This window comes from Antechinus flavipes, chromosome 1, assembly GCF_016432865.1.
Source record: "Antechinus flavipes isolate AdamAnt ecotype Samford, QLD, Australia chromosome 1, AdamAnt_v2, whole genome shotgun sequence".
Taxonomy (NCBI): Eukaryota; Metazoa; Chordata; class Mammalia; order Dasyuromorphia; family Dasyuridae; genus Antechinus; species Antechinus flavipes.
In genome coordinates this window covers 328,466,196-328,485,467 of record NC_067398.1, presented here as the reverse complement: position 1 = coordinate 328,485,467, position 19,272 = coordinate 328,466,196, and the positions used below count along the sequence as shown (strand labels likewise).

General features: G+C 32.5%; 2 protein-coding genes across 2 annotated transcripts; one reads left to right on the top strand and one right to left on the bottom strand.

Moving 5' to 3' along the window:
• Positions 1 to 1,519: 1,519 nt before the first annotated feature.
• On the top strand, positions 1,520 to 2,461 carry LOC127557770 (olfactory receptor 13D1-like). Its single transcript, XM_051991105.1, has one exon. It carries the CDS (start codon positions 1,520 to 1,522, stop codon positions 2,459 to 2,461), a length of 942 nt encoding a protein of 313 aa, XP_051847065.1.
• A 15,039-nt stretch (positions 2,462 to 17,500) lies between these two features.
• On the bottom strand, positions 17,501 to 18,430 carry LOC127557672 (olfactory receptor 13D1-like). Its single transcript, XM_051991016.1, has one exon. The coding sequence runs from the start codon at positions 18,428 to 18,430 to the stop codon at positions 17,501 to 17,503; it is 930 nt and encodes a 309-aa protein (XP_051846976.1).
• Positions 18,431 to 19,272: the final 842 nt, after the last annotated feature.

Genomic DNA, 19,272 nt, shown 5'->3' with positions numbered 1-19,272 from the left:
AGCCACCCACGAGGCTGGCCAAGAATGAAAGGTCCTTCCAGTCCTTCTTAGGCCTTATATACCTTATTGTAATTACATCATTACAGCGTAATGATGATGTGTAAACTAAAGAACCATTAACTCACCATACTAAGTACTAGAGAACTAGAAAACCATTATCTCATCAATTTCATTGAGTTAACATCTTTTTTCAAGTATACTTCTCCAGAATTCTGGCTCTCTACACTGTAACTTGTCTCTTTGCAATTCACTCCTATTTCTTTTTCTGAATCCTCATATTCTTTCCATTTCTTTTAGCTGATTGTCCTCCAAAGTTGAGCCTTTTAACACAAAAACTACTCTTTACACTTTTTCACCTGGAGAGGTGAGGTAAGTGTGTATCCTCATAGATAAGTTTATGTATGAGGCTGCCTAAGTTGAGAAAGTTACTAGTACACCATAGTAAAGACAGAGGAGGAACTTGTAATAACCGGATGCTTAGAGAATTGGGGAACTACTGAGTTTAAGACATATTGTTTCTAGAGCATTATAGCATCACAATTATAAAATCAACTGGAAATTGATAAATAAATTTGTTATCAAACTACAAATGGGTTTTTGGTGTAAAATAAGATTCCTTTTTTGTGATGAGGTGATGAACATGAAAAATTCAGAAAAACTTGGGAAAACTTATTTAAAGTGATGTGATGTGAAGTATTAAGAGAACAAATTACCAAAGGACCATTTTTGAATGCCCTACTACATTGCATATAACTTAATATTTCTAAAATTTTAAATTTCTAAAATTTTAACTGTCTTCATATATATTAGAGTTTTCTAGATGAATTTTAATGATAGTTTGGACTATGGTTTAAAAAGAATAGTTTTACTTTCCAATAAACTCTCATTCTATAGAACTTTCCTAATACTCAAAACGAATAAACAAAATTGATCAGCATAAAATTCATTCCAACTACATCTATCTCATTTCAACCCTCTAGATCTTCACTGATCTGCTCAGAAGATGAACACATGTTTATTGTTAATATTCAGTGATTGAAATTGGATATTTGTAGTATTTTCTGTCTTGTTTTTCTTTCCAATATTATGGTCCTTTTAAAATTTGTCCTCAATTCTATTTACTTCACACAAGATCAGTTCAAGCAAGTCTTCCCAAGTTTCTGTGAATTTTTCATATTCATCATCTGTTATGGCAAAATAGTCCTCCATTGGATTCATGTGCTGCAATTTATTCCACTTTTTCCTGAGTCAATGAGCAGTGTCTTTGTTGTTTTTACTCTCACATGAAAACTTTGCTACAAATACTGGTGGTCACATCTGCTTCAAGTTGCATGTACTTTTTTTTGTATTTTCCTAATTTTTGCTCTTCTGCATATATTTAAATGCCTATACCACTGAACAAAAAAATCTGTATTTTCATAATTCAAAGTATGAAGCTAATTACAAACATGTTATTATTCATTCCAGTTCCTTTAAGGTGTCCTTTCCAAAATCCTGCAGTTGACACACTTAAAATAATATGAACAAGGGGAATTACACAGCTGTGACTGAATTTTTTCTGGTTGGGCTTTCTCATTACCCAGGCCTCTTGCTAGCTCTTTATGTGCTCTGCCTGGTGATGTACCTGGTGATCCTCTTGGGAAACAGCATGCTCATTATTGTCAGCATCCTGGATTCCCATCTTCACACCCCTATGTATTTTTTCCTTGGAAATCTCTCCTTTTTGGACATATGCTACACATCTTCATCTATCCCTCCAATGCTGATAATTGTTATGTCTGAGAGAAAATCCATCTCCTTCCTTGGATGTGCCCTGCAGATGGTTATTTCTCTTGGCTTGGGTTGCACAGAATGCATTCTCCTGGCAGTGATGGCCTATGACAGGTATGTAGCCATCTGCAATCCCCTGAGATACACCATCATTATGAATAAGGGACTCTGTGCACAAATGGCTGCTTGGACATGGATAGCAGGGTTTCTTATATCACTGATACAAACTCTACTGGCCCTTATAAAGCCATTCTGTGGGAATATCATTGATCACCTTACCTGTGAAATCCTGGCCCTTCTCAAACTTATCTGTGGAGACATCTCCCTCAATGTGTTTATCATGACAGTTGCAAGTATTGTTATTTTAATTACTCCTTTGCTGCTCATTTCCTTCTCCTATATTTTCATTATCTCCACCATCCTGAGGATCAACTCCAGTGAAGGGAGGAAGAAAGCCTTTTCTACCTGCTCAGCCCACCTAACTGTCGTGATCTTGTTCTATGGCTCAGCCCTCTTCATGTACATGAAGCCCAAGTCCAAGGACACTAAGACATCTGATGAGCTCATTGGGATGTCCTATGGAGTTATCACTCCAATGTTGAATCCCATTATTTATAGTTTGAGGAACAAGGAGGTAAAAGGAGCTGTGCAGAAATTTCTCATTAGAAATATATACTTCAAAAGCATGTGACTTGCTTAAGGTTGACAGTTAATGTGTTTTGTTTGGGACATAGTGTTTGGTATTCAATGATAACATTACTCTCTCTGGTGTCAAGTATATTATTGTTTATGCAATATTTAAAATATGATTAGCTTCCTTTCCATATAATATATTCATGTATTATAGTTGAAATACAGTTCTTATCCTTACATATCTTATATATTCTCCACATGTTTATCTCTTGCTCTTATGTGTTTTACAAACTTTGTATTATAATAAACCACCATAACAGAAATTCATTTATGCTAGATTGACAACTGATAAAACTCACATTTCCATTTTTTTAAGATGAGATTCAGCAAAATATTAGGATATCCTAAATTACAGAGTATAATGAGGTAAAACTATAATTTATTTTGATATATACTCAAAAATTTAGCAAATATATTGTAAGTATCCATACTGTATATAGTACATTGTGACAGTAATGAGAGATTCAGTATGTTTAAAACATATAAATTCACTATTCTCACAAAAATTATTCTATAATAAAAATAAAAAATTACAAGATGGATGATTTGGAAAATTCTTCAGGGATTTTCTTAATGAAATCATACTTGACCAAAATTCCAATCTACATCAAGCTCATATGAAGGATAATTTTCATCTTCAGCACCTAATATAGTACCTGAAACATAATATACACTAAGATGTATCAGTGGAAAAAGTGCTATGCCTGGAGTCAGGTGTAACTGTGTTCAAATGCAACTTCAAATACTTAAAAGCTTTTGACCCTTTGCAAGTCACTTAAAGTTCTGTTTTCCTCAATTTCCTCAACTCTAAAATGAGGATGTGGTAAAAGGATATGGCAAACAATTTCAGTATCTTTATCAAGAAACTTGATTACCAAGATTATGAAGAGTCAGATATGACTAAATGACTTAACAGCAACAATTAAGGGGTGAGATAAAACCCATTGAAACATATTTTTTAAGAACTAAAACAATTTATATCTTTTGGAAATGAACAATAATTCAAAAATCTTGTTGAAAAACCAATTTATCTATGGAAATTTGAAAAAAGATTCATCTTCAAGCTAAACTTCTCAGATGTAGACTTTAGAAAGTTAGAAATTACTCAGCATTACTTAGGAATTTCCAATTACTCAGCATATTTATTTATGGATTGTGACTCTTCATCAGGGATTAATTGATGTAATATTTAATATTTTAGTTAATTTTGACTTGATGAATTTCAAGATAACAATGGAATGACAATCAATTTGGAATTATCTTATTTCTTTTTATCAGTTATATAATGTCTTTCCTAATACACCAACTTGTTAGTACCCTCACTCTCTATCTTTTATTTGCCTTTAAATATTTTGATTTATTCTGAATGCATTTATTCTGTACATATGTACATATGTACTAATCTTCCCTAATAGTATGCAAGCTCATTCCAAAAAGTGATTATTTCAACATTGTCTTCATATTTTTATACTTTAAATGCTTAGGTAATACCTGGTAATTAGCAAGAACATAATACATTATGATCGATTCATTATTTGAGAGTGTCTCTATTTCGTGATATTAGTAGAGGGGAATACAAAATTATGGTCTAGTCTATCTTTGATTGTTGTTGTACAGCATAGTTTATTGACAATTTTACTGCATATAATCAACTATGATGATTTTTTTGGCAAAACAACATAGAGAATACCAAAAGTGGGAGTTGCAAATGTATTATTTCATCTAAATAATTCAATGAATTAACTTCAATGAAGTAGACCAAGTTTTTGTTTCATGTCACATATTTTATGTTTTTTTGTAATATGTTTATAAGTATTTAGAATAATTCTGCTATTTTTAAGAAATTTATAAAATTGTGCTATTAATGCTTAGCAAAAGTTACACTATAGCTGACAGTTACATACATATACATATAGTCATACATATACAGATATGTATATATACACAACATTTGGGGTTGCATGCTGTCTGAAAATCTAGTATTATGATAGGTTTAATGGGTTTTCACAAAACTACCCCCTTGTGTATGCACACACACACACACACACACACACACACATATAAATACATATGCATAAACACTCCTATTTTTCTGTGTCTTTCTTAGAGATTGGTTCTGGAACTTTACTTTGCCATTTGTGTGGATTATCCCTCACAGTTTTGTACCTCTTGCAAATTTGGTGAATGTGTTAACTGTATCTTTATCTGAGTCATTGATAAAAGTGTATAAAAAGGAGATAGATCATTGGAACAATTTCCTGCAGACTTCTTGTAATCTAGACTTTGAACCATCAACAACTCCCAGCAAATATAAATGTATCTATCAAAATCTGTTTGGAAAATCACTCCATGTTTATCTTCTCACAAGAATAATAGCAAGTAATTTATACAATGTTTTGATATAATTTAGATAAAAGATTTTTGTAGTATTCCTCATATCAAAAATTCTATCAAAATAGAAAGCAAAGTTGGTATGACATAATCTGTTTTTGTTGAGGTGATATTAGTACTTTGTAACCAATGACTATTTCTAGATTTCCATTAATGAACTCTAGAATTTTTCTAGGAACTTAAATCAAGTTCACTGGTCTAGAGATTATGGACTCTGTTCTCTTATTAAAAAGTGGGGAAAATGTTAACTTTCTTATTGCCATATCTCTTAAATCATTCCTGATCTTTCCTGGATGACTAATTCATCAAGCACATCTGCCAATCCTTTCATGACCTGAGTATGAGGCTCATTATTACCTTAGAGTATATGTATCTCCTAAGTTTCATCTATCTGGGTATAACATCCCCAAATATAGGCCTAACTATGGCCTGTCAAACAATAGTGGCCTTTGAAAGAAATGGAAATAACATTCAGTGAGGCACTGAACTTGAGATCATGACTTTTAAGATGAAGTTTCACAGAAGAAGCCCTTTGAAAAAGAGCTTCATATAATACCTGGTGAACTGAAATGATTACCTACTCCCTAGAGGAATTGAATTAGACTATTGCAATTGGTTCAAAAAATAGAAAGAGTTAAAAGAATTAGAATAGGAGAACACTCTCTTTCCCACTCACCTTGCACCTTTCTAGGTGAAATGGATTGCAAGAAAATGAAAGAGTTATAGAAATTAAAACATAATTTCTAAGAAGGGTCATATGATGCTAATGTTCAGTTTTTATATCTTAACAAGCAGTTAACTTACTTTTTTTAAGACTAATGACATGGAACTTTATACTTGATCAGGTGACTTATCCCTCTAGTTGTCAAGATCTTTTAAATTCTCAAATCTCTAATTCAGCTTGTCATCTCATTTTCCCAAAATTTTATTATTCAAAATTGTAGTAAATCTGTTAGACACTGATAAAAATGTTCAAATAACAGGGTCAAAAAGAGAGGTTTGAGCGAACCCATTAAATTTTAAAGGTTGAGTCTCATCCTTTAATTTTGAATTCATGTAACTGAATTTCATAAATTTCACATTTTTCTGTTTTCTCCATTTAAAAACTATTCCTACCATTAGTATATATGTGTTAAAATATCAATCTGACTTGGAATTTGGATTGATGCTATAGGAAATATTTATGCATACACTCATTGTGTGTAAAGAGTCAGCCTTACTATAAAACAGGAGATCAATATGACAAGATGAGAGCAGGTTTGATACTTAACTACAGCTGCCGGTACACAGAGGTATAAAAAGAAATGTGGAAATTCAAATCAATAATGTATCCTCAGAAAAAATTTGAAAGCATCTGTCTGTTCTGCATTTTGTCTGTCAAGTCATCAATTAAAAATACCAAATAAGTTTAATGTAATTGGATCATTATACTATCCCTAAAGCTTTTAAAGTTAATTTTCACATAACTCATATATAAATATTTAAATGACTTCATGAATTAAAAAGATTCCTTGAAGAATACTTTGAGGAAGGTTATGAGGAAGAGGAGTTAAATTTCATGTATGGAGCAGCTAGTGGATAGAGCACCAGCCCTGAAATCAGGAGGACCTGAGTTAAAATCTGGATTAAAACACTTAATACTTCCTAGCTGTATGATCCTGGGCAAGTCACTTAACCTCAATTGCTTCAGCAAAACAAAACAAAACAAAAAAAACAAAACCAAAAACAATAACAAAATGAAAACAATAGCAACAATAACAACAAAACCTTCATCCAGATTCAGTGGTAAATCATTTTTAATCAACCAGGGCATGGAGTTGCAAACAATACTATTTTCTACTCTAATATTATGGCTTTACTTTGGAAAGGGAAGCATTCTCAAACCAAGCAATATTTCATTAACATTTTTAATTAAATAGGAATCACATGGAAAAAGGTAATAATTAGAACTAACTTGAGTAAAGCAACTGTCTCCATAAAAAGAGCCAGTTTGAAATGACAGATATGCTATTAATGTTTATTTGTTTGTTGCTCCCTCGAGTCACCAAGACTGCTTCTCAATGTAGTTATGTAGTATCGTTGTTTAAAAACAGGAAGACATCTTTACATTTCATACTTAAAGGTAAATGAGAAGAGTGGGACTGTCTTGGGAACAATTATTTTCAGAGATTCTCAGGGAAATGGGAACTGGGAAAGGGCCTTTGGCTAGAAATGTTGAAAAGAAAATCATGTAAAAAAGAATTTTGGATTCAATAAACTTTAAGAGGCCTCTCAACTATAAATCCATGATTTTAAAATCCTCTATTCTATGATCTCCTGCATATCTTGGTGGGAATGATAAAGAAATAAGCAAACTTATCACAGAATCTAAAGGCAATTCAAATTTAAAAAAAAAGAGCAAACTTACAAAGAAATATGGTGGCAGAGAAGAAAGAATCCATTTACTGAGAAAAGGAATCTCTCAACTCTCTTGCTCCTGAATGATCTTTCTAGCACTTTTTGTCAGCTTCCACTAGGGTACTTGTGACTTAGCTTTGAATTCACCTTTAGATGATGCTTCCCATTTATGGAATCATATGAACTAGTTCCAACCTCTAGGTTTTAATATTATTCATACATCTATTATTTAACCTCCTACATTCCTTTTTTAAATAGTATTTTATTTTTCCCAATTATATGTCAAGACAATTTTAAGTAGGGATTACTACTGACTTGCTGAGACATTTCCTGTCCTGGACTGCAATACCTTTTACCCAAATGAGATAGACCTTTCCTGTTGATCTTCCAAGTATCTTGGGCCCAAAGTTTGTTTCACCTCAGCTTTTTAGTGGTTGTCCTGTTCCAGGATTTGACTGAGGGCAATGTTACATGGTTGTTTGGAAGTGAATATGGCTGAGTTAAAAGTGATCTACAGTTTACTTCATCATCTTGGTTCAAGATGTCCCTTCTACATTCTTATTCTAAGGTATTCTTCTACCTTTCCATTCTATTATTTTAAGTTTTAAGGTTCTTTGAACCTTGCAAAATATTGTCTTCTATTATCCCTGACAATTCTGACATTCTCACTTCAATGTTTCTAGATTTGTTTTTAGCTCTAACATTGTATGGTTCTATGATTCCAAATTCACTAAAATTAGATTTAGGACAAACAAAACTAAAGAGAGGTTACTGTGCATATATGATGGAGAAAATTATTTAAATCCCTTGTCTCTTGAAAAATATATCTGGGGGGGGGGGGAGGAGAGAGCTAAGATGGCAGAGAATAGAAATAGAGAGCAGACCAGGGAGGGGAAGTTCTCAGTGGGTGGAAATTTTGCAGGAAGCACTCTACCACAGGTTGGCTGCTCTGCTTTGGTCGCAAAGTAGTAGATCAGCAAAGAGGTAACAGAAATGCCAAAAATAGAGTATACTCCAAAACACCAGAGTTTCACAGGACCTGGCCACACCCAGCCAGAACCCAGAGTGACTTAGCACAGACTATAGCACAGCTGTATAGCCATAGTCCAGAGGATGGGGCTTTTGCTTGCGGCAGCCACAAATCTGCACAGCAGGAGGGCTCTGCCCAGCGGCAATAGAACTTCCGCAGCACGGTTGGGCTTCCCAGGGCAAAAACATTTCCAGTGTGAGGTTCTTCCCAGGGCACTTCTGCAACTCGGCCATTCTTATCAGCCCATTTGCAGGACAGCTACTATCCATATATCTATCCCTGTTCTTCAGAGGGAGCTGGTAACCTCCTTGCCCTGAAGGCAGACACTAAGAGCTTTTAAAAAAAATGAGTAAAAAAGCCAAGTGTAGGCTAACCATCAATAGCTTCTATACAGAAAGAGAGAAGCTTTTCAACCCCAAGGAGACTAGACAGTCTCTAGAAGAAAAAAAAAAAAAAAAAAAAACCACAGGGGGATGTAATCTGATCCCCATCCCACAAGGCTCTCCTAGAAGAAATTATAAAAGATCTTAAAAGATTGCTAGAAGAAAAATGGGCAAAGGAAAGAGAAGCTCTGCAACAGAGTATGGAAAGGGCATATAATTCACTTAAAGAAAAATTTGATAAAATGGAAAATAACTTCCTGAAATATGAATTGGAAAAGGTAAAGAACTTCCAGGGAAAAAGAATTTGTGAATTGAAAAAGATAAAGAACTCCCAGGAAAGTAGGATTTGTGAATTGGAAAAAGCAAATAACTCAGTAAAAAAAAGTTAGAAATGGAAAAACCAACAAAATAGATAAACCTTTGGTAAATCTGATTAGAAAAAGGAAAAAAGGGAAACCAAATTGTTAGTCTTAAAAATTAAATGGGAGAACTTTCCATCAATGAAGAGGAAATTAGAGCAATAATTAGGAATCACTTTGCTCACTTTTATGCCAATAAATCTGATAACCTAAGTGAAATGGATGACTACCTTCAAAATATAGGCTTCCCAGATTAAGAGAGGAGGAAATAAATTGCTTAAATAGTCCCATTTTAGAAAAAGAAATAGAACAAGTTATTAATCAACTTCCTAAGGAAAAATCCCAGGACCAAATGGATTTACATGTGAATTCTACCAAATATTTAAAGAACTTAACTCCAATGTTATATAAACTATTTGAAAAAATAGGGAATGAAGGAGTCCTACCAAATTCCTTTAATGACACAGGCATGGTATTGATACCTAAACCAGGTAGATTGAAAATAGAGAAAGAAAATTATAGACCAATCTCCCTAATGAATATTGATGCTAAAATCTTAAATAAAATATTAATAAAAAGATTACAGAAAATAATTTCCAGGATAATACACCATGACCAAGTAGGATTTATACCAAGAATGCAAGGCTGGTTCAATATTAGGAAAATATTAGCATAATTGATTATATTAATAACCAAATTAACAAAAAACATATGATCATCTCAATAGATGCAGATTTGATAAAATCCAACATCCATTCCTATTAAAAATATCTGATACTATAGGAATAAATGGACTTTTACTTAAAATGATTAGTAGCATCTATTTAAAACCAGTCAGTAATCATCATATGTAATAGGGATAAGCTGGAATCATTCCCAGTAAGATCAGGAGTGAAACAAGTTTGCCCACTATCACCATTATTATTTAATATTGTATTAGAAATGCTAGCTTTGGCAATAAGAGTTGAGAAAGAGATTAAAGGAATTAGAGTAGGTAATGAGGAAACCAAATTATCACTCTTTGCAGATGATATGATGTTATATTTAGAGAAACCAAGAGATTCTACTAAAAAGCTATGAGAAATGATCCACATTTTTAGCAAATTTGCAGGATACAAAATAAACCCACACAACTCATCAGCATGCTTATATATTACTAACAAAATCCAATAAGAGTTACAAAGTGAAAATCCATTTAAAGTAATTGCTGATAGTATAAAATATTTGGGAATCTATCTGCCAAAGAAAGTCAGGAACTATATAAGCAAAATTACAAAAAAACTTTCCACACAAATAAAGTCAGACTTAAATAATTGGAAAAATATTACGTGCTCCAGGATAGGCTGAGCGAATATAATAAAGATGATAATACTCCCTCAACTAATCTCTTTATTTAGTGCTATACCAATCAGACTTCCAAGAAAATATTTTAATGATCTAGAAAAAATAACAACAAAATTCATATGGAAGAACAAAAGATCAAGAACCTCAAGGGAATTAATGAAAAAAAAAAAATTAAATGAAGGTGGCCTAGCTGTACTTGATCTAAAACTATATTATAAAGCAGCAGTCACCAAAGCCATTTGGTATTGGCTAAGAAATAGATTAGTTGATCAGTGGAATAGGTTAGGTTCACAAGACAGAATAGTCAACTATAGAAATCTAGTGTTTGACAAACCCAAAGATCCTAACTTTTGGGATAAGAATTCATTATTTGACAAAAACTGCTGGGATAACTGGAAATTAGTATGGCAGAAATTAGGCATGGACCCACACTTAACACCATATACCAAGATAAGATCAAAATGGGTCCAGGATTTAGGCATAAAGAACAAGATTATAAATAAATTAGAGGAACATAGGATAGTTTATCTCTCAGACTTGTGGAGGAGGAAGAAATTTGAAGAAATGGGAAAAGCATATAGCTTCCTACAAAATAGATCTGATGAAATGGGAAAAGCATATAACTCCTTACAAAATAGATATGAAAAAGTTACCAACTCATTGAACAACAGAATTTGTGAAATGAAAAAAATGCAATGAACAAAATAATTTACTTGGCCAAATACAAAAAGAGCCAAAAAAGGTAACTAAAGAAAATAATGCACTAAGATTAGCATTGAAGAAATGGAAGTGAAAGACTCAATGAGACTTCAAGAATAGATCACACAAAATTAAAACAATTAAAAAAATTGAAGAAAATATGAAATATCTCCTAGGAAAAGGAACTGACCTGGAAAATAAATCTAGGAGAGCTAATATAAGGATTACTGGACTTTGAGAAAAACATGATGAAAAAAACACCTTATCTTACATGAAGTAATAAAATATTATAATTGATACTTTTATGTTTATTAAAGCTTTTTATTTACAAAACATATGCATGGGTAATTTTTCAATATTGAGCCTTAAAAAATCTTCTGATCCAAATTACCCCCCTCTTTTCATCCTCACCCTCCCCTCGATGGCAGGTAATTTATGTTAAATATGTTAAAATATATATTATATTCAATATATGTACACATATTTATACAGTTATCTTGCTGCACAAGAAAAATCAGATCAAGAAGGGGAAAAAAAACTGGGAAAGAAAACAAAATGCAAACAAACAACAACAGAAAGAGTGAGAATGTTATACTGTGTTCCACATTCAATTCCCATAGAGCTCATCTGGGTGTAGATGGCTCTCCTCATCACTGAACAACTGGAATTGGTTTGAATCATTTCATTGTTGAGGCAAGCTACATCCATTAAAATTGATCATCATGTAGTGTACAATGATCTCCTGGTTCTCCTCATTTCACTCAGCATCAGTTCATGTAAGTCTCTCCAGGCCTCTCTGAAATCATCCTGCTGATAATTTCTTACAGAGCAATAATATTCTCTAACATTCATATACAATAACTCAGCCATTCTCCAACTGATGGGCATCTACTCAGATTCTAGTTTCTAGCCACTACAAAAACTGCTACCACAAACATTTTTGCACATGTGGGTCCCTTTCCCTCCATTAAGATCTCTTTGGAATATAAAAGCCCAGTAGAAACAGTGCTGGTTCATTGGGTATGTATGCACAGTTTAATAACTTTTTGAGCATAGTTCCAAATTGCTCTCCAGAATGGTTGGATTCGTTCACAGTTTCACTAACAATGTATCAGTGCCCAAGTTTTCCCACATCCCTCCAACATTCATCATTATTTTTTCCCATCATCTTAGCCAATCTGAGAGGTGTGTAGTGGTATCTCAGAGTTGTCTTAGTTTGCATTTCTTTGATCAGTAGTGATTTGGAGCACCTTTTCATATGACTAGAAATGGTTTCAATTTCTTCATCTGAAAATTGTCTGTTCATATCCTTTGACTATTTATCAATTGGAGAATGGCTTGAGTTCTTACAAATTTGTGTCAGTTCTCTATATATTTAATAAATGAGGCCTTTATCAGAAATTCTGAATGTGAAAATATTTTCCCAGTTTATTGCTTCCCGTCTAATCTTGTCTGCCTTAGTTTTGTTTGCACAAAAACTTTTAAACTTAGTATAACCAAAATTGTCTATTTTTTGGTTAATAATAATCTCTAGTTCTTTTTTGGTCACAAATTCCTTCCTCCCTCACAGATCTAAGAGATATATTATCCTATGTTTTTCTAATTTGTTTATAATATAATTTTTTATGTCTAGCTCATGAATCCATTTCAACCTAGTCTTGGTATATGGTGTTAGGTGTGTGTCTATGCCTACTTTCTGCCATGCTAGTTTCCAATTTTCCCAGCAGTTTTTGTCAAATAGTGAATTCTCATCCCCAAAGCTGGGGTCTTTGGGCATGTCAAACACTAGTCATTAACTAATTTTTTTTTTTTTGTGAACCTAATCTATTCCACTGATCAACTGCTCTATTTCTTAACCAGTACAAAATGGTTTTGATGACTGATGATTTACAATATAATTTTACATCTGGCACAGCTAGACCACCTTCATTTGCTTTTTTCCCTACTAATTCCCTTGAAATTCTTGATCTTTTTATTCTTCTAGATGAATTTTGTTGTTATTTTTTCTAGGTGAGTAAAATAGTTTCTTGGGAATTTGATTGGTATAGCACTAAATAAATAGGTTAGTTTAGGTAGTATTGTCACCTTTATTATATTTGATGACCTATCCAAGAGCACTTGATATTTTTCTAATTGGTTAGATCTGACTTTATTTGTGTGGGAAGTATTTTGTAGTTTTCCTCATATAGTTCCTGACTTTCCTTTGGCAGATAGATTCCCAAATATTTTATACTATGAACAGTTATTTTCAATGGAATTTCTCTTAGTATCTCTTGCTATTGGGTTTTGTTAGTGAAGTATAAAAATCCTGATGATTTATGTGGATTTATTTCATATCCTGAGACTTTGCTAAAATTGTGGATTATTTCTAATAGTTTTTTTGGTTGATAATAATCTCTAGTTCTTTTTTGGTCACAAATTCCTTCCTCCCTCACAGATCTAAGAGATATATTATCCTATGTTTTTCTAATTTGTTTATAATATAATTTTTTATGTCTAGCTCATGAATCCATTTCAACCTAGTCTTGGTATATGGTGTTAGGTGTGTGTCTATGCCTACTTTCTGCCATGCTAGTTTCCAATTTTCCCAGCAGTTTTTGTCAAATAGTGAATTCTCATCCCCAAAGCTGGGGTCTTTGGGCATGTCAAACACTAGTCATTAACTAATTTTTTTTTTTTGTGAACCTAATCTATTCCACTGATCAACTGCTCTATTTCTTAACCAGTACAAAATGGTTTTGATGACTGATGATTTACAATATAATTTTACATCTGGCACAGCTAGACCACCTTCATTTGCTTTTTTCCCTACTAATTCCCTTGAAATTCTTGATCTTTTTATTCTTCTAGATGAATTTTGTTGTTATTTTTTCTAGGTGAGTAAAATGGTTTCTTGGGAATTTGATTGGTATAGCACTAAATAAATAGGTTAGTTTAGGTAGTATTGTCACCTTTATTATATTTGATGACCTATCCAAGAGCACTTGATATTTTTCTAATTGGTTAGATCTGACTTTATTTGTGTGGGAAGTATTTTGTAGTTTTCCTCATATAGTTCCTGACTTTCCTTTGGCAGATAGATTCCCAAATATTTTATACTATGAACAGTTATTTTCAATGGAATTTCTCTTAGTATCTCTTGCTATTGGGTTTTGTTAGTGAAGTATAAAAATCCTGATGATTTATGTGGATTTATTTCATATCCTGAGACTTTGCTAAAATTGTGGATTATTTCTAATAGTTTTTTTGGTTGATTCTCTAGGGTTCTTTAAGTATACCATCATATCATCTGCAAAGAGTGATAATTTGGTTTCCTCACTACTTATTCTAATTCATTTAATCTCTTTGTCTTATTTTATTGCCAAAGCTAACATTTCTAACACAACACCGAATAGTAATGGTGATAGTGGGTAACCTTTATTTCACCTTGATCTTATTGGGAATGCTTCCAGTTTATCCCCATTACATATGATGCTTGCTGATGGTTTTAAACAGATGTTGCTGACTATTTTAAAGAAAAATCCATTTATTCCCATATTTTCTAGTGTTTTTAATAGGAATGGGTGTTGGATTTTATCAAATGCTTTTTCTGTATCTATTGAGATAATCATATGGTTTTTGTTAATTTGGTTATTGATAAAGTTAATTATGCTAATAGTTTTCCTAATATTGAACCAGCCCTGCTTTCCTGGTATAAATCCTACTTGGTCATGGTTATTATCCTGGAAATGATTTTCTGTAATCTTTTTGCTAATATTTTATTTAAGATTTTAGCATCAATATTCATTAGGGAGATTGTTCTATAATTTTCTTTCTCTATTTTCAATCTATCTGGTTTAGGTATCAATACCATGTCTGTGTCATAAAAGGAATTTGGTAGGAGTCCTTCATTCCCTATTTTTTTTCATATAGTTTACATAGTATTGCAGTTAATTGTTCTTTAAATGTTTTGTAGAATTCTCATGTAAATCCATCTGTTCCTGGGGATTTTTATTTTGGGAGTTGATTAATAACTTGTTCTATTTCTTTTTCTAAAATGGGACTATTTAAGTAATTTATTTCCTCTTCTGTTAATTTGGGCAATCTACATTTTTGTAGGTCACCCTCCATTTTATTTAGGTTGTCAAATTTGTTGACATAAAGTTGGACAAAGCAAGTCCTAATAACTGCTCTAATTTCCTCTTCATTTGGAGATAGTTCTCCTTTTTCATTTTTGAGACTAACAATTTGATTTTCCTCTTTCCTTTTTCTAATCAAATTAACTAAAGGTTTATCTATTTTGTTGGTTTTTTTTTTCATAAAACCAACTCAATTTTATTTATTAATTCAACAATTTTTTTACTTTTAATTTTATTAATCTACCCATTTATTTTTAGAATTTTAAATTTGGTATTTGATTGGGGGCTTTTAATTTGTTCTTTTTCTAGCTTTTTTAGTTGCAAGCCCAATTGATTAATCTTCTCCTTCTCTATTTTATGCAAGTAAGCATCTAGAAAGATAAAATTTCCTCTTATTATCTCTTTGGCTGCTTTCCATAAATTTTGGTATGTTGTCTCATTAATTTTATTCTCTTGGCTGAAATAATTGATTGTGTCTATGATTTTCTGCTTCACTCATTCATTCTTTAGGATTAGATTATTTAGTTTCCATTTACTTTTTGATCTATTTTCCTCTGGCCTTTTATTGAATGTAATTTTTATTGCATTGTGATCTAAAAAAAATGCATTCACTATTTCTGCCTTTCTGCATTTAATTTTGAGGTCTTTATGTCCTAATATATGATCAATTTTTGTATAAGTTCCATGTACTGCTGAGAAGAAAATGTACTCCTTTCTGTCTCCATTCAATTTCTCCAAAGGTTATCTTACTTTTCTAGGATTCTATTGACCTTATTTCTTATTTATTTTGTGATTTGACTTATCTTGTTCTGAGAGAGCAAGTTTGAGATCTCTCAGTATTACAGTTTTGCTGTCTATTTCTTTTTGTAGCTCTCTTAAGTTCTCCTTTAGGAATTTCCACGCTATACCATTTGGTGCATATATGTTTAGTATTGATATTGCTTCATTATCTATGATACCCTCTAGCAAGATATAGTTTCCTTCCTTATCTCTTTTAATTAGATCAATTTTTGCTTTTGCTTGATCTGAGATCAGGATGGCTATCCCTGTTTTTTTTTTTTTTTTTTACTTCACCTGAAGCATAATCAATTCTGCCTGTCTTTTACCTTTACTTTGTATGTATCACTCTGCTTTAAATGTGTTTCTTGTAAACAACATATTGTAGGGTTCTGGCTTTTAATTCAGTCTGCTATGTGCTTATGTTTTATGGGAGAGTTCACCACACTCACATTTACAGTTAAAACTATCTGTATTTCCTGTTATTTTATTAACCCTAAATTATACTTTTCTCTTTCCTTTTCCCCTTTCCCTCCTCCCCAGTATTTTACTTAGGGGTACTACTTGCCTCAAGCAGCCCTCTACCTTTAGAGTCCTTACCCCTTTTTATACTTTTCTCTTACTATTTCTGTTTTCCCTTCTACTTAACTTACCCTTTCCCGTTTCTCCTTTTCCCTCCACGCAAACAAAAAAATATAGGGAGACAGTGACAGAAACAAAGAAACTGAGTGACAGAGAGAGAGAGATTAATGATGAAACAAAACTAACAGTATAATGTTTTTGTTTATGATTATATAGAAGCAAGAAGAATGTTGGATAAAGTTAGGTCAATTTATAGAGTGATTTCTCACTTAAAGATATTAAGAATATCACAAAATATGGAAACTGTATTGAATCTGTGCATCTATATCCTGCATTGATAGACCTAAGCAAGTAATTAACTTCTTGAATCTTTTCAATTTGGCAGAATTCATACCTTCCTCCCATGAGTGATATGAGAATCAAATATGATAAGTTGTGTAAACTATTTATTAATCTTTTAAAAATAGAGAAATGGTAGCTATAATCATCATTATTATTATCTCAGAAGTTATTTAGTACACCCCATATGTAAAAAAAAAAACTTCTGCTTCAACACTTCTAACATACCCAATATGTGGTTAATTAATTCTACTTGGAGGTCTTAAGTGAGGGGAAACATTACTTCTCAATGCCATCCATTCCACTCCAATGAAGTTCTGATTACTGGGAAATTTTGTCTAGCATTGCTTTCAGCTTCTATCTTCTTGTTTTTAGCTTTGTCATCATAATTCTACTAATGTAAATCTTAAGTCCTTTATCTTTCCAAACAGAAAAAAATTTCATATTGTATATTTTTCAGTATAGTCCCATCCATGATTATTTCTTATAATAGGTGATTATGGTGAAGTGGTTCAGTACAGAAGAGAAACAACCAGGCTTTGAAAAGTGGATTCTGAATGTGGGTAGTTATTTTTTCTTTTCCTTATATGATTGGCATATTACAGTCTCTTATGTTCTCTATGAGAAGATATTTTTGCTGAGCTTTTTCACAGCAGCTTTCACATCCTTGTTCCTCAGACTGTAAATGATGGGATTCAGCATAGGGATAATCACACCATAGAAGAGAGCAATCAGCTCATCCATTGCATAGGGGTTTTTGGATTTTGGCTTCATGTACATAAAGAGGGTGGTCCCATAAAACATAATCACTACAGTCAGATGGGAAGAGCAGGTAGAAAAGGCTTTTTTCCTTCCCTCAACAGAATTGATTCTCAAGATGGTAACAAGGATGAATAAGTAGGAGATGAATATGAATACCACTGGAGTCACTATTACAAAACTATTTGATATCACTATCATAATCACATTGAGGGAAATATCTTCACAAGCCAATTTCAACACAGCCAGGATTTCACATGTGAGATTGTCAATGACATTCCCACAAAATGTCAAACGCATAGCTAAGGAGGTTTGTATCACTGAAGTCAACCCACCTGCCATCCAACAACCACTCACCATCGTCATAGAAAGCCCTTTGTTCATGATAATTGTATATCTCAGAGGGTTGCAAATGGCCACATAACGATCAAATGCCATTACAGAAAGGAGCACACATTCTGTGGATCCCATGGCAAAGGAAAAGAACATCTCTAGTCCACATCCAATGAAGGAAATAGATTTTTCCTCTGAAAGGAAGTTAGCAAGTAACAAGGGAATAGAAGCTGATGTATAGCAGATGTCCAGAAATGAGAGATTACAGAGAAAGAAATACATAGGAGTATGGAGATGAGAGTCCAGAACGATGATTGTAATGAGGAAACTGTTGCCCAATAGGACCACAATGTACATGATAAGGCATAACAGAAAGAAAACCAAATAAAAGACAGGGTAGCCAATAAGACCATGAAGGAAAAACATAGTCACAGAGGTCTTATTGTGTGTTTCCATTTGTTCTCTATCTTCTACCTACAATATTTCAAACAAGAAGACAAGTCATCACTTTATCATACTACAGTGAATTAAAATATTATTTTAACTTTTGAGAATCTATATTTAACTCATGAATATAAATGTAAAATATCAAATATCCAAGTCAAATTTTACATATCTCCAAAGTGGTATCCAAAGCACTCTTGTTTTCAACATAGCAATGTTTTACACACACACACACACACACACACACGTCTATGAATAGATTTTAACCTATCATTGGTTTTCTAAATCTAGGAATTATTGGTACTTTTAAAATAACGGTATCCTTATACTGAGGTAGATTCAATATCCATTCACTAAATACATGAATTTGCTGAAAAGAGGGAAAGCAAGACTAAGAAATATTGGTGAATATTTATAAACATAATTTTTTATTAGTATCTAGTATAGTATAAATATCCAAGGGTATAAAAATAAGTCATTGTAATTAAGACTGTAATTTATTTACAATATCTATAAAATATCACAAAACCTATTCTGCCAATAGAATGGAATTAGGTTTCAAACCAATATAGCATCATATTCTGGGTTCAATAGAGTCCTAGTCCCTCTTGGTATATTTTGACATATAGGTCCCCAGTCTTTTTTTTGGGACAAAGTAAAATTTGCTTATATGACCACCAGAAAGAATGAAAAGAACTGCTTTCTCTGATGAGGAAAATAGGTAAAAGAGAAGAAAAGAGACTAGAAAATTGTGTTTCTACTTAGGTCCTTCCTCTTAATTCTTGTTTAATCTCCATTTACTATGATCTCTATCAGCTCTTCTTGAGTTGAAACATGTTTAAAGCCTTAATTAT

What these genes read in the sequence shown, in the direction of transcription:
- LOC127557770 (XM_051991105.1), top strand. Translation starts at nt 1,520, where the DNA reads ATGAACAAGGGGAATTACACAGCTGTGACTGAATTTTTTCTGGTTGGG.
- LOC127557672 (XM_051991016.1), bottom strand. Translation starts at nt 18,430, where the DNA reads ATGGAAACACACAATAAGACCTCTGTGACTATGTTTTTCCTTCATGGT.